Raw genomic sequence first — 18245 nt, forward strand, 5'->3', positions numbered from 1 at the left:
GTAGTTGAGAGGATGCATAAAGCCCTCTGTATGCTCTAGCATTAAAAAAAAAACATAGGAATACGTCTTTGCCCACTTAAAACATTTTTAAAAAACTTATTTATACGTTTTTAGCCGCAAATGAGTTAAAAAGCATTGAATACAATTGATGTAAAAGCATTGCAGTTCATGTTTTATGTGACATAAATTGTTGTGCAAAGGAGTCACTATAACACAATTTAGCAATAATAAATGTGATAAAAATATTATTTGTGGGGACAAGTGGCTTGTTGTAATTTTACAATGAGCAAATGACCCGGAGTTCACGAGTTGCATCATGTTCCAAATACCAATTGCTCTGAATTTGAAAAGAAAAATGTGCTGTTTCCGTCACCAATGTCCAACATAAACACTAACGCCATCCAGTGGCAGAAAATATTCCTCAACATAAATCTGGCTCAGTTTCACACTCCTATTAACTGTTTTGCACATCTTTTTAGCTTCACATAACTTGAATAACTATGAATTATTTACTATAAAATTACTGTATTAGTGAAATAAAAGATAAAACCACATTTTTATTTAACCGTATTTGTCCACTTATATGTTCAGAGTATAAGATATATATATATATATGTATATATATATATATATGTATATGTATATATATATATATATATATATATATATATATATATATATATATGTATATATATATATATATGTATATATATATATATATATATATATATATATATATATATATATATATGAAAGTTTTTTTTTGTTTGTTTTGTTTTGTTTTTTTTGTTTTTTTTAGAAAAGGTATAATGTAAGACTTAGACTTGACTTTATTGATCCTGGCTCCCTCTGGGAAATTTACATTTCCAGCAGCAATAAGAACAAATAAAATACAAAATAATTCAATCAATCAGTAATTGCGAATTAACTTGTGATTAAAAATCGCTATTGACTGACAGCCCTTATACATAGAGTACTTTATATGCATATATGTATGTGCAGTATAACATGCATTAATTTAGTTTTAAGTTGCATTAAAAAGTATTAAATTAGATTTGCTGATACCTGCAGAAATCCTGCATTAAAACATTACTTTTGGCTTTCTTCAGATGGCTTGTAACCGTCTGTTTTTGCTTTCTCTTCCAATCAGAACCGACAGCCAATGATGACTCCGATGAGTAGCGTGTCAAATGTCAACCTACCTCTAAGATCCAACGCTCCCAATCAGGTAAGCCATCAATCCGGAATTCCCCAAACCCTCCCAAGCCGGAAAACCCGGGCCCACCTCTGCGATCTTCCCCCCCGCCAGGGGACCATCAACGCCCAGATGCTGGCGCAGCGTCAGCGCGAGCTGCTGAGCAACCACCTGCGCCAACGGCAGCAACAGCATCAGCAGGTCCAGCAGCAGCAGCAGCAGCGGAGCATGGCCATGCGGGCGCAGGGCCTCAACCTGCCGCCCAACATGAGCAGCCCGCGGATCCCCCAGGCCAGCCCCCAGCAGTTCCCCTACCCGCCCAGCTACGGTACCGGTACAGGCCTGGCCTCGTCACCTCCCCCGAGCAGCCCCTTCTCCTCCTCCTCCTCGCCTCTCTCCTCCCCCAGCCTGCCGTCTCTCCCCGCCACCAACCCCCAGCTGCACTTGCATGGCACATCCTCCTCTTCCTCCTCCACCACCTCCTCCTCCTCCTCCTCGCAGCAGATGATGATGGGAAACACAAACATGATGGGCGGACAGTACGGGGCCGTACTCAGCCCCCAAATGCAGCACAGTGCCTTTCAGTTTCCCAACTCAGGTACTGCTCCCGCTAAACCCCGGTCTGACCCCAACACACATACACGCAGTTCACGTCAAGTCCCCTTTCTGTATGTGCGTGCACCATCAAATCACCAATGTTGGTCACAAAAACTAACAAAATAACTTGAAAAAGCATTTTTGTTCACGAAATAACACAAACTCAACTCAACTCTCAACTCAACTTTAGTTATAAAGCGCTTTAAGAACAGGCATTGCTGTATACAAAGTGCTGTACATAAACATAAATATCGGTTGTGCAGTAAAGAATAAGGTAACAAAACAAGAACAAAGCAAACATTTTGAAGTTCGTACTATAATGAAACCGTTTCAAAGGAATAAAAGATTAACAAACCTGCTCTGAAAACTAAGTTAAATTAATAAAAAAAAAAACAATTTAAATCAGAATAAAATGAAAAGCAATTATAATGAAAAATCCAAAACTATTATTACCGTGCAAATCACTTCTTTTCTTTTCTTTTTTTTCATTCTATATCTTAGTAATGCAATGTTTCCTTCAAATTAAAATGGCCGTCTTCCAGTTCACATGTCCTGTTATAATCGACATATGTGCCTAATTTTGCCAATCAGCAAACCTGCCGTCAGGGGTGGCGAGGGTAATTTGTGTTTTACAGGCCCCCATTTTTATGGATTTACCCCCAAATGTCTTCTTCAAACAAAATGGCTGACTTACTGCTCAATTTTTTCAGGTTTGATTGAATATTGGATTGTCATGTTTGGAACCCTTAAAAATACATTTACATCAGTTTTGACCAGGATAGCGACATCTAAAAAGGAAATTCTTTCACGGTTTCCAAGAGCAGTGCACTAAAAGCTGGTTATGCACTTTCTGTCCACCTGAGGGCGCACGTAGCACACAAGTCAAGCATCTGTTGAAATCATTATGAGCATCTCTTAACCATTTAACTTACCTTGCTTTTCAAAAAAAAAAAAAGTTTCACAATAATTGTAGTTATGCAATAAATCTTATGGATGTGTCTTTTATAATCATAAATATTCATTTATCCATCATGGGCCGGTTCATTTTCCTCTCTGACCTCATCGCTTCCTTCCTCGCTTGCAGTAAACGTCCCCAATGCCCACTTGAATGCATTTAATGACACTTCCTTTTTTTTCTTTTTTTTTCTTTTTTTCTTAAATGTCATTTTGATGTTTTCTCTCTGGCCATTTCCACCCCTCACACACACACACACACACACACACACACACTGTGGCCACAGGTATGAGCCAGCAGGCGGAGGGTGGCTTCGGGGGTCCCGGTGCGCCGTCCAGCCCCCTGCTGTCCCCGCGGGGGGTGGCACACGCCCAGCAATCCCCCATGATGCAGCAGGGCCCGGGCGCCGCCCCCTTCCAGGGCTCGCCCGACATCAACGGCTGGACGCAGGGCAACGTGGCAGGGAGCAGGTTAAAAAAAAAAAATAAAAAAAAATCTTTTGTTGTGGAAAAAAAAAAAGCTTAAGTTAGTAATTTGTGGTCCTTCCCTTGTCAGCATGTTCTCACAGCAGCAGTCGTCCCCTCAGTTCACCCAGCAGCAGCAGCAGCAGAATAACGGCAGCATGTACAACGGCGTCCCCGGAATGGGACAAATGAGCCAGATGGGCGTCACGTCCATGTCCTCGCCCGGCTTGCCCTCCATGGGGCAAGAGCAGGTAAAGTCGGACCCACGTCAAATGCATAAATTCCATGTCAGAACCTTTAGCACGGAACACAGACACAGGGTGCAAGTCCAAAAATAGAAATGGCTTGAACCTGAACAACAGTTGACATGTGATTTTAATATCATCGTACAACTTAAGTCATTCACTGGCAGACATTTTCACTTGAAGCAACCCCCTTCGCTCCCGGCTGCTTTACTGGATTTTGATTGATTTTGCAAGGCCCACAGAACATTGTGTTTTATTGCTATCAAAACATGGAACCTACCAAAAGAAAGATTAGAGTGCTTCTTTCATCAGGAAAAAAAAAATAAAAAATCTGTTTCCGTTTTGCAGCAATTAAGACTATTGCTAAGTTTCATCATTATTCCAAAATCTGCTTACATTTGTAGGGAAATAGAATGTTTTCATCATGACTGGTTGATCTCTTATACTCTGCTGCCACCTGCTGGCCATTATTGTAATTACTACCATTTTTTTTCACCCTTTCTCTGTAGTTGAGAGGCTGCATCAAAGCCTTCTGTATGCTCTAGCATTTTAAAAAAAAAACGTATAAATATGTCTTTGGGACTCTTAACTCATTCACTGCCTTTGACAAGTATACTTGTCAATTGTATTTTTTAGAGCGGTGCTAAATGGGGGCGAATCTGAGCATGCTCCACTGTAAATATCAAACTTGGAAACAACTTTACTGATGCCCAACCACCGGTAGATGACATCATTGCCCCATTTTATAGGAAATAAACACAGTTTCAGAGTCCATGGGAGAAATGGCTGTATTTTGGCAAACCTACATTTTTCTGCTGTCAATTATAAAAGAACGGGACGGGACAAAAAGTAGGGAGTCTATTCTGTTATTTGGTAGATTCGGTTTATATATAATTATTGAATGGAATATCACGTGAGTATTGGAAATGTAAAAATTTTCTATAATGACTGGCAGTGAATGAGTTAATACTTAAAATAGTATAAAATAATTTAAAATAGAAAGTATTTATACATTTTTGGGAGCAAATGAGAATCAGTAAACTAAGCAATAATAAAGTGAATTAGGGCTGAATGATTTAGAAAAAAATGTTTTCCCCTTCAATAGTGCAATTATTTTTGAAATTTATTTTTGTCTTTTTTTTTTTAGATGGTATATACATAAAATAAAGCCTACTGAGTGACTACAATGAACTTTTATTTATTTTTTTGAACTACTGCCTTTTTCCATTTGAAAATTGCATTCTACTACATTGTGATGTTGATTGGAATTCAATTGTTCAGCCCTTAAATGAAGGCTTACTGATCAATTTGATTACAAAAGAAAATTTCAAAAAATGTACACAAAAAAAGCAAATATGTTTTGCAGCCATCGATGATGCACAAATGTCATTTCAGTTCATTTTTCTCACTCACCTAATCACATTTTTGTGCTCGTTCTGAAATGCCCTAAAATGCCACAAGATGGTGCCAAATAGGAAAGTAGTCAAGTAATTGTTGTCAAGGAAGTACGTTTACACCGAATGAGGAAAAGCCAATTTTGACGTACTTCTTATCCCTCCCACCCTCCGTCGGCCGTCATCCCGTCAGGTGTCGTTAACCGCGGCGTCCCCGCGATGCTTTCAGGGCCAATAACAGCCCATGAATATTTCAGCAGGCGCTGATGACAACACCAGCGTCTGGATTTAACCGACAATAGAAACAAATCGGCACTTAGACGATGTCAATTTTGCCCATTAAGTCTGCATGTTTATGCTGTTAACTGCTTCTGTCTTATTTCACAGTCTTTTTATTTGTATTTTTCAGAAATACTGTTGACTCGTATTGAGTTGGACCTCAGCTGGAGCAACAACAAAACAAAACAAAAAAAGTGTACAAACATGTAAGCGAGCCACAACCCTCAAAGATGACAAAATACAGGCCAGGCTTCTGTCTGCATTCACCGTAGTGTGACTTACTGTAGGCCCCCGGGTACGAGGGTGGGGGACACCCCCCCCACCCCCCACCCCCACCCCCCCACCCCACACACACACACACCCTCTCCCCCCTCCCTAATCCCCCATACCCAGATGAATGTATTCCTCTCAGCGGACTGCGGCTATTTACAATCTCATCTCAAATATTCCAAAAAAAAAGATGGAAAAACCTGACCGACTTAACCGGGTTTGCCTTTTTTTGAGCTGTTCTGATGATGATGATGATGATGATGGTTATTATTATTATTGGAGGAGGGGATTGCAGAAGAAGAAAGGAGGTTTATATAGTGTATTAAATTAAGTTTTATTTTTCTGTATAGATTCCGTTTTAATAAGAATAATTCCTGTAGATGGCTTTATCCTCGTAGCAGCCGAGACTTCAAAAGGCTATAAGTAAAAAAAAAAATGTCCAAATTGAATGACTTGTATATACCAATAAGTAATATCATAGTGGGTTTTTTTTCCTATTTATTTGAATTTTTTTTTTTTTGAGCCTATCTGCTGACTTGGTTGTATTTCTTTGTTTTCAGTGCATCCGGTACGGTCGTGGTGTATACAGTGTACAGATGATTTTTGCTTCCTGCTTCTCTTGCCTTTAGCGTAGAGCACCAAACAAACAAACGTTGAGTCAATACAGCCATACAGTAACTTTCAATTTGAGCAAAAAAAAAAAAAGTGCTTTCTGTGTCGTCTGGAGTTTCACAAAAAAAAAAGTTTCATCCAAGCTGCTAGGTGTATTTTGCTGTCATGTAAACGAGCAATAACTTTTATTTTGTAATTTTTGTACAGTTTCTTAAAGAATTGAAAATAGGGACACTTTTTCTTTTTGGGCAGCGGGTTTGGATGCAGTGTTAGAATGCCCTTTTTTTTTTCTTTTTTTTTTTTTTAAATAATACCGTTTGTAACACACACGTTTGAGATTATGCAGCACTGGCGGCTCTTGACAGACAGACTGACAGCCATATTGAAAAGTCCTCAGGCAGTGATTCACCTAAAATGGCGCCAACTCTTTTGTGCGCCTCACTTTTTTTTTTAATATATATATCGGGTCAATTCCAGGGGTGGGGAACCTGACATCCTTCAAACATTTGAACGTTATTTTTAATTGACATTTTAACAATTGGTCCGTTTTGTGGTTTTTAGTATCGTCCCCTTAAAAGCGAAACGTATTCGCCAGTGCCTTTCACACGGAACCGTGCCGCATCCCACAATTGCATCCATCACACTATTACAGTACCAAGATGCTTTTGATATGAATCGGCACTTTTGCAGATTTTTTTTTTCAATTTGACATTGAAAATTATGCTAAGGTTCGCAGGGATGCTGGAGCCTATCCCAGCTTTCTTCGGGCAGTAGGCGGGGTACCCCCTGAACTGGTTGCCAGCCAATCGCAGGGCACACAGAGACGAACAAATATCTTTGGAATGTGGGAGAAAACCAGAGTACCCGGAGAAAAGCCACACGGGAGGACATGCAAACTCCACCCAGGAAGACCAAAGCCCGCACTCGATCCCCCGTCCTCTGCACTGGGAGGCGGACGTGCTAACCAGTCATCCCACCGGTGCTGCCCTGGGTGAGATCAGTTCTTGCAACTTAAACGACTGTTTTAGCTTAATGCTAACACACAATGCAAAACACCATAGACAGGCTAATGAATAGCATCCACGTCAGATGATCGCATTTCCATTCATTTCAATGGAGAAAGATGATGTGAGACGACGAGTTTTGGGTCACAAACGTCACTCTTCTTCCTCCATTCCATGTCTCAACATTTCACACCGAACATATACTTGGTCCTGTTTTTTGAATGAAAAAAAAAAAAATAATGGTTCCCCACCCTTTTGATGTGCTGCGACACCGCATGGAGAAAAGCCAAAAAAAAAATCCTCACACCCCTCAATTGGAATTGAGATTTTTTTTTTCCCCCATTTTGCCACATTTCTGATAATACCGATGATGTCAGGTCAACAGGGTCCAATCATGGACGCCGTTTGTCGAACGTCTCGTCGACGTAGTCGGCGATCCTCGCCAAGCGCCGTTTCTGATTGTATCAAATGAGCCTCCTCGAGCCATTTTCAAGCGTTTTTAATCGCAGCCCGTTGCAAAATTGTTTCCAAAGATCGTGTGGAGAAGCCATGTGCAGGAGCAACTATCACTTTTCCCTACCAACCTGCCCTCAAAACACATTTTCCTACTTCAAACGCCCTTTTGTATTGTCTGACAGTTTCCTAGAGCTAAACTAATGTTGAAAACAACCTAGCAAAATGCCTTAGATCTCGTCCGCTCTTGTATATTATTACGTGGCCGTGTGTATACAATTGTATCATAACTTGTACAAAAACCAAGCGGGTGCGACATCATCATCCACAAGGAAGCGCTTTATGTTCATGTATTATAACAACAGATTTTTTTTCCCCCAGGAACGCTTCTTTGCTTTTCCACAGCTGGTGTGTGCGTGCGTGTTTTCTCCTGCATTGTTCACAAGAATCACACTGTATCACCCCCCAGCCCTCCCCCTTCCCCAACCCTTGCACCCCAAGTGTGGCGTGCGCAAGTGAGTGTGAGAGTTTTATGCAAAGAGACATGAAAACACAAGAGACGTTCAAAACCACAGTTTATGCAAGTTGTCAACTAATATGGCTTCGCTCATGCTTGTTGCCTTGTAAATAAAGAATTCTGTTATTGAGAGTTTTCACACTGTTGCCTTTTATTGGTTCGTCCAGCAAAAGAGGTCATCAAACTTTTTTTTTTTTTTTTTTTTTTTTGTTTTGTTTTGTTTTGTTTTTTTTTTGTTTTTTTGGGGGGGGAGGGATGTTTTTATTTAATTATTTAATTCTGATAGAATACCTCATTTTTTTCATCCCTCAATGCTTAAAATAAAGATAAGAGTTAAGGCTGAACATTTGACTGTTTTACTACTATACTTTGTCAATTATTTTTTAAAATTTACAATGGCAAGGAAAAAATGGCCATTTATTGCTTGTTTTGCAGGGTCAATTGCCATTGTCTTTGTATATGTAGAAATAAGGCAGGGAAAAAAATCATTTAATTATTTTTGGTCGTGTTTTTTTAAAAGAACTAATATCAACCGACTAAATGGAGAAAAATCAGCAAAAATCGGCCGATTTTTTTGTGGGTTTTTTTTGGGGGGGGGGGGGGGGCGTTGAATGTCATTGACGTGAATGTCCGATTTTGTAATTATTTTGAGCGGGGCAATTATGATCTAATAACCAATTAAATAGAGAGGGAGGAAACGTCGTGTTAAAAAAAAAAAAAGCCTATTTGTGCTGATTGTAAGAGCTAATAACTGATTAAGCAAAAAAAAAAATGCCATTGTTTTTCTTTGTGTAATGCTTTTTTTTAATGCAAAAAAAAAAAAAATTACTTTTTTTTATGGGGTAGTTTAAATGCCTTTATGTCTGAAGCAGTGTAGCGTTTAAAAAAAAAAAAAAAAAAGGCCAAAACATTGCCGATTTTTGTCGAATCTAAAAGAGCAAATATCGGCCACATTACGTACACTATTGTAGGCAAAGTAATGATGCCACGAGTGTTTTGTTTTTGTTTGTTTTTTCTTTCCCTTTCATGACGACCCCAGAAGCTAACATTTGTGTTCCAGGTGAGTGGGGCTCTTTATTGAGATAACATCAAAATAATTGTTGAGTGGTTGAATTTTTTTTTTTTTTGGGGGGGGGGGTGTTATATGTAAATGTATACAAGTTAACAGGGTGGGTTGTCCCCGGGAAAGAGAGAAAGGAAAGGAGCATTATAGAGATGCAGGAGCCAATAGGAAAGAGGGAGCATCCTCATCAGCGGATCAACGTGGATGCCCTCAGATGACCGCACACACTCAGTCTGGTCCACTTGGAGAAGATTATTGCTCCTACGTGGGCGTTGGGGGTCATGACAGCAAGCTTCACTTTGGAACTCCTCTAGATTGGCAACAAGGTAAGTTTCATGTCCTTAAAACATACCGTTTAACAAAAAAAATGTTTTAATACATTTGTTTGTGTTTTAATTCGGTTCTAACAATTGCAGACTTTCAAAAAAATGTTGCAACAACAAAAACATGGCTTCAATGAAAGTTAAGCTTTTTATAAGAGAAAAATTTCATGAATGTCGACCTCTGCTCCTAAATGAATGTCATGACCCTAATTTGTATCTCTTTGAAATTGGCAGAATACTTGCTAAAAATTTTGTATAGAGTGGGTAGAGAAATTATGGATTTAAAACTTTTTTTTTAAATTCTAAAAATAATAATAATAATAATAATATGTGTTGTTTTTTATTTTCTTACGGCCAATGAATATTTTCATTGTTTCATTAATTAAACTTGAAAAAAAACTTGTAAAAAAACGCTTGGTAAAAATCACAATAAGTTATAAACGATAGTAGAAGTGACAGGATATGGAAAATATGCGTATGTCATTTTATTTTTAAAGCAAAATGCGGTTTAAATTGTTCTTATAATAGCTTTTTTTCTTTTAAAATTGAAAAATTGTAAATATTAAATATGAATCACAAAGCGCTTTAATATAGATTGGCAAAAAAAAATTGAAATATGAGGTAAAGTTGATTAATTTTGAATGTAATGAACTAAAGCGCAAAAGTCCTCATGTGTTCCAACATGTCTCCTTCAAGGACATATTTTCATCCCTCATGCTGCTCACCGTGTCCAGCCTCCCTTCAGTGCCCAAGGACAGGAGCCTCCAGGCGGACATGCTCAAGACCAGTCCCGCCAGGGGCTTCTACCCCGCCCCTCTCCACCACCACCTCCATCACCCGTACATGGACCTCTTCCCCCGGGCTCACGGCCTCCTTCACCCGGTCAAATCCACCTCCGCGCTGGTACTCAACCCTTACCTCCAGCAGCATCAGCAGCACATGTTAACCGGCCCGGGACTGCCTTACCTCGGACACGTCGCGCCGGGACCCCCGCTGTGCTCGTCCAAGCCGGAGGAGCTGGCCGCGGTGGTGACCGAGCACGCCGCCGGTCCTCTCTCGCTTTCGGACTTGAGCAGTCCGGCCGGCGGGAACGCCAGAACTTCCGCCTCCACCTCGCCCGCCAAGCAGGTGCTCCGAAGCGGGCCGCGGTCACCGGAGAAAAGGGGCCGCTTCAATTTTAGTGAAGAAGACTTGTTTGCGGTCCTGTACGGATACGCGGCGGGCCCGGAGCGACGCGGCGGCGACGGCGGAGGCCACGCCATTTCCGGGGTGAACCTGCCGGACGAACCAGGTAGAATTATTATTTTTTTAATGCGTTCGTTTTTTTGTTCAGAACAATTAATACATATGGTTGGTAATACATAAAAAAAAATAGAGGCCTATCTACAATTCGGTTCAAGAAAACGTCTTCTAAAAGAGCAAAGTATAAGGTAAAAAAAAAATGGGAAAAAAGTAACGACTTGAGAAAAGGTAATGATCAAATTAGGTAAACAAAATGTCAACCTATACCAAAATGACCTAGTGTTTTTTTTAACGAAATAAATTTGAAAATAAAAATAATGCTAAAGAGGCAAATGCAGTTTAAAAAAAAGAAACCAACAAATAACGTAAAAAAATGACAACGTAACTAAGTAATTATCAAATAAGGTAAACAAAATTTCATTATCAACATAATACAAAATATACTCAGATTTTTAAAAAAAAATCTCAATTTTTAAAACTAAAAAATAAATTAAAAAGGAACAAATGTAATTAAAAAAAAAAAAAAAGCAAGCCAAAAAATAGTTTTAAAAACAGCGGCGGAGTAAAAGCAATTATCAAATCAGGTAAACAAAATGGAGAACATATTGTCAACCCATTAAGTAACAAAATAAACTTTAAAATATGACAAATTACTTTAAATATAAACAACACAATCTTAAAATCAACAAATCAGGTGAAGTCAGAATTACAATATTGTAATACACTCACTAATCTGATAGAAATTAAAAAAAATATATATTTATAATTTATTACTGTATATTTACTGCCATTTAATGGCCTTAGAAAAATAGGCTATATATGAAATGTGATCCATTTTTCTGTATGGATGAATTGATGCCAAATGTGGAATCAATTTCCTTCCAGACTGTCCCGTCCTCCCTTTGGACAAGGACGCTCTGGACCTTCCTGAGGGTGAGCCCCGCCCCCCCCCATAAAAAGTTTTCCATGTTGCATGACTGAACATGAGCGACGATTCTCCTTGCAGGTCTGAGCATCGTGCAGGCGTGGTGGGGAAGCGTGTCCCACTGCGGCGTGTTTACCGACGCCAAAAGCAGCGTTCCCAAAGGCACGCGCTTCGGACCCTTCCTGGGGAAACTGGTCAACACCAGCGAGATGAAGACCTACGACGACAACACTCTCATGTGGGAGGTATGATGAAAAAAAAAAAAAAAAAAAAGTGAACAATACTCACATATTTTTGATCCTCTGCGAAGAACGGCAAAATCCTCCGTTGTCTCGCAGGTGTTTGAGAACGGCCGCCTAAGCCACTTCGTGGACGGCCGCGGCGGCTCGGGAAACTGGATGTCGCTGGTCAAGTGCGCCCGCTTCGCCGACGAGCAGAACCTGGCGGCGGTTCAGGTCAAGGGTCAGATCTTCTACGAAGCCTGCAAGGAGATCAGGGCCGAGCAGGAGCTCCTGGTGTGGTACGGGGACGGCTACGTGCAGTTCCTGGGCATCCCGCTCGCCCTCAGGGGTCCCGACGAGGACAACGACACCCTCACTCCCGCTGAAGGTGAGATGGGGACATTCTTGATCCTCTGCGAAGAGACGGCTGATTTTTATTCAATTTTTTTTCTTCCAGATACCGGCGAGGGCTTCAAGTGCGACCGTTGCGGCAAGGTGTTCGCCTACAAGTACTACCGGGACAAGCACCTGAAGTACACGCGCTGCGTGGACCGGGGTGACCGCAAGTTCCCATGTCACCTGTGCAGCCGTTCTTTCGAGAAGAGGGACCGCCTGCGCATACACGTCCTCCACGTGCACGAGAAACACCGGCCGCACAAGGTAGGCTAGATTTCACTTCTGCCTCAATGTAGGCTACTTCATATATAAATAAAGATGACTTGACTTGATTTGACTTGAGAAGTGGACAGAAATGGTACAACCGTAATAACACTATGAAATGGATTAAGTACTCAAAGTTTTACAAAGAGTACAGTTAAACTTGTTAAGTATGTCTTTTTCATAATAAAATTAAGTAATTGCATGAAAAAGTTTTGTGTCTGTTGTATTCCTGTATTTATAATAAATTAGTAGCCTAGCACATGCTAACATACAATGAAATGTCAATGGAAGACAGAATATATTACTTTATTTTACTTATTTCTTGTATTTTATTGTCATCACTCTACGACACTTTTAACAGTGATAAAATGATGTCATGTTATATTGCAGTGCACAGTGTGTGGGAAAAGTTTTTCTCAGTCGTCCAGCCTCAACAAACACATGCGAGTCCACTCGGGAGAGCGTCCTTACAAGTGTGTCTATTGCAACAAGGTGAGGAAATAGAAAGAAAGAAAGAAAGAGAAAATTCAGATCAAATGTACATCTAGAGTGGAAGACTTGAAGAAGCCGGTAAGTATTTTAATCCGCCATTTTTGTGGGGTATCGTCACTCGTCTAATGCTGCTTTCGAGGATGGTCGGACTTTTCCGAGTTCAAACCAGGAAGTGTGTACGGGAACGCCCCCTTGAACTCGGAAATTCCACTTACGAAGTCGGAAGGAAAAAAAAAGGACCCGACTTCACCGGCAGACTACAATGTGACGTCACTCTGAATAGCAAAACACAATTTACTCGTGTATAAAACTAGATAGCTTTCTTCATTCATAAATATTCGCCATAACTTAACGTAACGCAACGTAGGTGACAGTATTGCCGCTATCTCCCTGCATGAAATTATACGGTCAACTACTTAAACTGTATGGAATGCTTATGAAATAAGATTAAAACTACAAATGAAGCAAAATTGCATAAAGGTAAGTTTTCTAGAGGCTAAAATGAGTTTTGAGGACCAAAATAAAATCACTATCCGCCATTTTGGTAGTTTACGTTCGCCTCAAACGCTTTCAGGTCGGAACGGGGAAAAATCAACTCGGATATTTCCGACTTCCGACTATCCTCGAATGCAGCATACTTCCTTGTTTTACTGCGCGAGGCGCATTCACCTCGAGGCTATTGTGTCCCTCCGCGGGCACACTTCGGCGACACACTTACATGCTAATTATCGCCAGATGTACTCCCTCCCTTTTGTCTCGCCACATTATACGTTGGATTTACGACCATGGAATGAGCAGAAGCCTTTTTTTTTCTTTTTCTTCTTCTTTCACATGGCGTCTTCCCATTCTTTTTTACACACTCGGGGACTGTTTTGTTAAACGTCATATTCGTGTTTTTTTTTTCTCTCTCGCTAACTAGACCGGGTTCCAAAATGAAATAAAGGATATTTGTGACGAGAAATTAACACATGGTTCAAGTTTCATTTTAAACTACATTTTATTTTTTAACACGAGTCACGGCACAAATAATAGTAATAATAATCATAATCATCATCATCATCTTAGGTGGAACTACTTTCCCTCTTGATAAAGAAGCTCAAGAATCCGAACGACAGTCATTGGAATTAAGCCTAACAAATAAATGGATAGTAAATTAACATGTATATTTTATTTAACAATTTGTTTTCAAAACATCCACAAAAGACATAAATGTGAGTTCTAAGTGAAACTTATGGGCCTCTAACGATTTAAAAAAAAAAAGCTTCTTGTGATTTCTACTTGAAAATGGAATTAAAGCATATTCTTTTAATGCAAAAAATATAATTAGTATATTTTACTTAGTGTTATCTTTTAGAGAGCCAGGGGAAAATACCAAAACAGTACAGTGGAATTACTTAATGGCCTGATTAAAAATGTGTATTACAAAATTAAAATTGTAATTCATGTGAAATTTCCTATTAAATGTGCAATACGATTTCTATTTTTTTTTTAAATGGATTTCGTTCAAATAAAAGAAAATAAAATTAGAATTTTATTAATTTACAGAAGAATTCAACACATAACTGTGATGTATTTTTATTTATTTATTTATTTTAATTTGAAGACATAAAGACATAAGAAAGGTCTGAAAAAGTGGACCTACTTTATTGCATGATTAAGAAATATTAAGGCCAAGCATTCAATTGAGGGTTTTTGGCATAGCAACAAAATTAAATTAAATATATTAATTAAACTGAAAAAAAATGACAAAACGATTCTGTATTGTATTTAATTCATCAAGTTTTCATTTTAAGACAGTCACAGAAGACATCAATGACCGTTCTAAGTGGAACTACTTCATCACCTGTTGAAAAATATTTATTACGAGACTCAACGATGGTTTCAGGAAACAGCAAGATGGAATTATTACATCATAATGGATTGGTCACTTTTTAACGACAATCACAAACGTCACAATTAGTTATAATTAATTGTCTGATTAAAAATATGTCACGGTTTTTTAACCGATTGTTTTTGGAACTATTTTATCGCGTCTGTTTAAAATGGACAAATTCTCTGTTTCTATTTATTTATTTTTTAATGATTTTCTTTTCTTTTCTTTCGATTTTCCCTTCGCCCTCCACTTCAGGCCTTCACGGCGTCCAGCATTTTGCGCACGCACATCCGCCAGCACTCCGGAGAGCGGCCTTTCAAGTGCAAGCACTGCGGCAAGGCCTTCGCCTCCCACGCGGCGCACGACAGCCACGTCCGGCGGACTCACGCTCGGGACAAGCCGTTCACCTGCGACTTGTGCGGGGCTTCTTTCCAGGAAGAGCCCGAACTCAAGTACCACGCCAAAAGTCATACAAGTAACCAATTAAAACGATTTGTAACACCAAACTATATTGTGTTGATATAATTTAAGTGAGCTACATTTATTTATTAACGTGATTTGTTGTGTAATTTTTAACCGTTGCGGCTTTTTTTCTTTGTGAAATTGTAATAAATGCCTGCTGTAAAATGGAAGAATAATGTACAACAGACATAAAAACATTATTATAAATGCTTTTTTTGTTTTGTTTTGCGCATTGAAATAAATATAAATATCGATTATGAAATACTTTTTAATATTACTTTTTTTCTTTCTTCCTTTTAAGCCAGGCAAATCTTGGACAGCACAATTCTCACTCCAGGAAATGGACCAGCGGAGGAATCGAATTTGGACGATGCAAAAAGTCAAAGAAACGCCGAAATAAATTTCCAACCTTATGGAATAACCCTTTTAAATCCCGATTATCGTCCGTGGAACTAAAGCCAAACGAGTTATTATCCTATTTATACTACGTCAAGTTTCTTTTTGGTTTAACTGTTTCAGAATTATTTTATTTCTGGCACACGAAAATTCTAATTATCAAGCAAACGTGTTGTCAACTGTTTATATTGATGTGCTCATTGTTGTGGATTGACAACCAAAGTTCGTCCTCCATATCATCATTATTATTCTCATTGCTATGATTTGGTCTTTGTGGTAAACAAATCCATTTTGCTAATTTATAATGTCTGGTTGAAAAAGTGGCCTCACTTATTTATAATTTTGACAAATAATGAATAAAAAAAATCAAGCATGGAATGTGTCATCTGGTTCATGGATTTTTTTAACATATATTTACAGGACAACATAAACAGGTAAATATAAAAAAAATGCATATAAAAAATAATAAAACTGATTTTCTATGCTGAAAACTAACTCAAAGATGCAACTTTTTAAAATATCATTTTAGTTATTGCTTTCCTACATACACAAGCTTTGCATATGTGCAACTGCCGCATGTTAAGAAGCAGGGTGTAAATGAAACAAGTCCCCGTGGAGCAAATGAATGACAATAGTGTGTTGTGCTGCGAGTTGCTCCGCCGCCACAAGCACAATCAAACAGCCTGACTGACATCTGCCCTCACACTCTGTCACCACATGCCTCCATCTGATAGACAAGAGAAGCTTGTGCTTTTCAGATGTGATTAAAAAAGATGGCAGGAAAAGCCTACTAGAACAGCTGAACTTTAGTTAAGTGTAATCAGGGGCACTTATTAAAGTGGTGGTGAGTGTGCGCTTACTCCCGTTTAAAGCATGAGTTTGAATGTGACTTGGTCATTTTGAACACAGCCAGTTAGGAGGGTGTGCACACTTTTGCAACCACAGCATGTCAGTTTATTTTTACTCCGACGCCGTAAAGATGATTTGATGATGATCACGTGAGGGTGTGCAGACTTTTTATGTCTATTGATACATTCATCGTACTAATAATGGACAACAGGCTTGTCGGGGTGAAAGGTCACCCTCAAATAAGACAACTAGGAGGTCCAAACAAGTACATGATTGGAGTGGACCCTCCCTCCCTGCCATGTATACAGCCCCCTGGGGCCCCCCACTATAGGATGGGATGAGAGACAAAAGAAAGAAAGGGAGAGAGAATCAAACAGGGAGATCATCCACATGCTAGCCCCGCCCCTACTGGCCCCTTATTGGTCCATTTAGACATCAGTGATTACAACGTGTTATTGTAAACCAAGTGTGCTTGTTTTGATTTGAAAACTTTATTGATATCACACACACTGGGGGTCAAACAGATCTCCATATTGCCATATGTGTCTCATCTAGGTGGGATTGACTCCCAAGAAGAAGAAGAGGGCAGATGGCCTCACCCTGCTCCACGGGGGGGCTGCGGTGGGGATCCACTCACCGTGCTCCCATGAGGCAACATCCCGGCCCCCCTCCGTCCCGACAGTCATCGTGATAAAACAAGTGAGTGTGCTAAAAAGATGATGCCAGTAAGGGGAGGGGTCCCATGTGCCGACACTCGCTTTGTCATTCGGCTTGTTCCGCACTCTTCCACGCAGGCTTCCTCTCAAAATTATTTTGTATTGCACGACATGAGACAGAAACGGGCACAATATTTTGTTTATGGTGTTCCCGCCCTGGCCACTAGGGGCAGTATAATGCCGTCAATACAGACAAACGAATAAGAGTGAATTTTGACTAGCGATGCTATTTGCTAAACAGTGTTAGCATTAAGCTAGGTAGCTATTTTTTTTATATACTGCAACAGTTTGTTTTATTAAGGCTAAAAAAAAATGCAAATATTTATTTAGTAGTATCCAGCGTGTTTGAGTGGCATGTGTTGGTCCCCGAGGGAAGGCTTTGCAGCATATGGACACTCCCACCGCACAGCACACGCACGTTTTGCATGTCTCTGCTTCTCTTAGGGCGGCTAATCCATCCTAAACTAAGTCCACTAACACACACGCGCTCACGGACGCACCCCCGAGCGCACACATCTGCCCTTTATTTATTTATTTTTAATAAAAAAAAAATAAAAAAAAGTTTGCTACAGCTTTAGAAAAATCCAATATTTAATTCAATTGTTAAAAACTATCATGCTAAATGAATTTGTACTGTACACAGAATAATTTGCATCAGTTTTAAATGTATTTTTTAAAATTTGAATATCTTTTTCAAAACTGAGTGACAAACCTAATTCATACTGTAAGGAATAATTTCCATTAATTAACATTAAATCTACATTTTTTTTTAAATTTGTGTAAACATTTTAAAACTAAATAATGTAAATGTATTATAATAAGAACATTTTAATATATTTTTTAAATGATCAACTACCAAAATAATTTGCACTTTATATAGGCAAGCCATATAATATGTCTATGCATTTATATTTTGAAATTTAATAGTTAAAAAAAAAAAACATTATGAATTGAATTGGTTCTGCACACAGAATCATTGTAATTCATTATCATTATATTGTCAATTATTTTTTTTAAATTGAATGAGAAAAAAAATGA

At 39.1% G+C, this 18245-nt stretch overlaps 2 protein-coding genes and 1 long non-coding RNA gene across 10 annotated transcripts in view; 2 read left to right on the forward strand and 1 right to left on the reverse strand.

Annotated features, from left to right (window-relative positions):
* The window catches only part of ncoa2 (nuclear receptor coactivator 2), a 45690-nt gene extending 37573 nt beyond the window's left edge, over positions 1-8117 (forward strand). For 5 of the 8 annotated variants that reach the window (XM_077508678.1, XM_077508679.1, XM_077508681.1 and 2 more), the window contains exons 18-21: positions 1151-1793; positions 3034-3217; positions 3303-3462; positions 5260-8117. In XM_077508678.1, coding sequence (XP_077364804.1) covers positions 1151-1793; positions 3034-3217; positions 3303-3462; positions 5260-5271 — 999 coding nt within the window. In that variant the 3' untranslated portion in view covers positions 5272-8117. The remainder of the gene's footprint in view (positions 1-1150; positions 1794-3033; positions 3218-3302; positions 3463-5259) is intronic. The other 3 variants (XM_077508683.1, XM_077508684.1, XM_077508685.1) reach the window with 3 other exon arrangements.
* Positions 8118-9328: 1211 nt separating this feature from the next.
* Positions 9329-15981, forward strand: prdm14 (PR domain containing 14). Its single transcript, XM_077508686.1, has 9 exons — positions 9329-9374; positions 10068-10662; positions 11499-11546; positions 11620-11783; positions 11877-12147; positions 12217-12419; positions 12810-12911; positions 15040-15259; positions 15548-15981. Exons 2-9 carry the CDS (start codon positions 10086-10088, stop codon positions 15700-15702), a joined length of 1740 nt encoding a protein of 579 aa, XP_077364812.1. The 5' UTR covers positions 9329-9374; positions 10068-10085; the 3' UTR covers positions 15703-15981.
* LOC144009139 (uncharacterized) lies at positions 11592-13686 on the reverse strand. The gene is made up of 3 exons (XR_013280848.1): positions 13630-13686; positions 11827-12172; positions 11592-11755 (listed from the first exon to the last, which is right to left on the reverse strand). It is a non-coding gene; the product is annotated as an uncharacterized LOC144009139 (long non-coding RNA).
* Positions 15982-18245: the final 2264 nt, after the last annotated feature.

Source organism: Festucalex cinctus, chromosome 20, assembly GCF_051991245.1.
Source record: "Festucalex cinctus isolate MCC-2025b chromosome 20, RoL_Fcin_1.0, whole genome shotgun sequence".
Lineage (NCBI taxonomy): Eukaryota > Metazoa > Chordata > Actinopteri > Syngnathiformes > Syngnathidae > Festucalex > Festucalex cinctus.

Coding starts and splice junctions, on each gene's coding strand:
- prdm14 (XM_077508686.1), top strand. CDS start 10,086: ATGCTGCTCACCGTGTCCAGCCTCCCTTCAGTGCCCAAGGACAGGAGC. Junction 11,784..11,876: donor ACAACACTCTCATGTGGGAG/GTATGATGAAAA, acceptor GTTGTCTCGCAG/GTGTTTGAGAACGGCCGCCT. Junction 12,420..12,809: donor AGAAACACCGGCCGCACAAG/GTAGGCTAGATT, acceptor GTTATATTGCAG/TGCACAGTGTGTGGGAAAAG.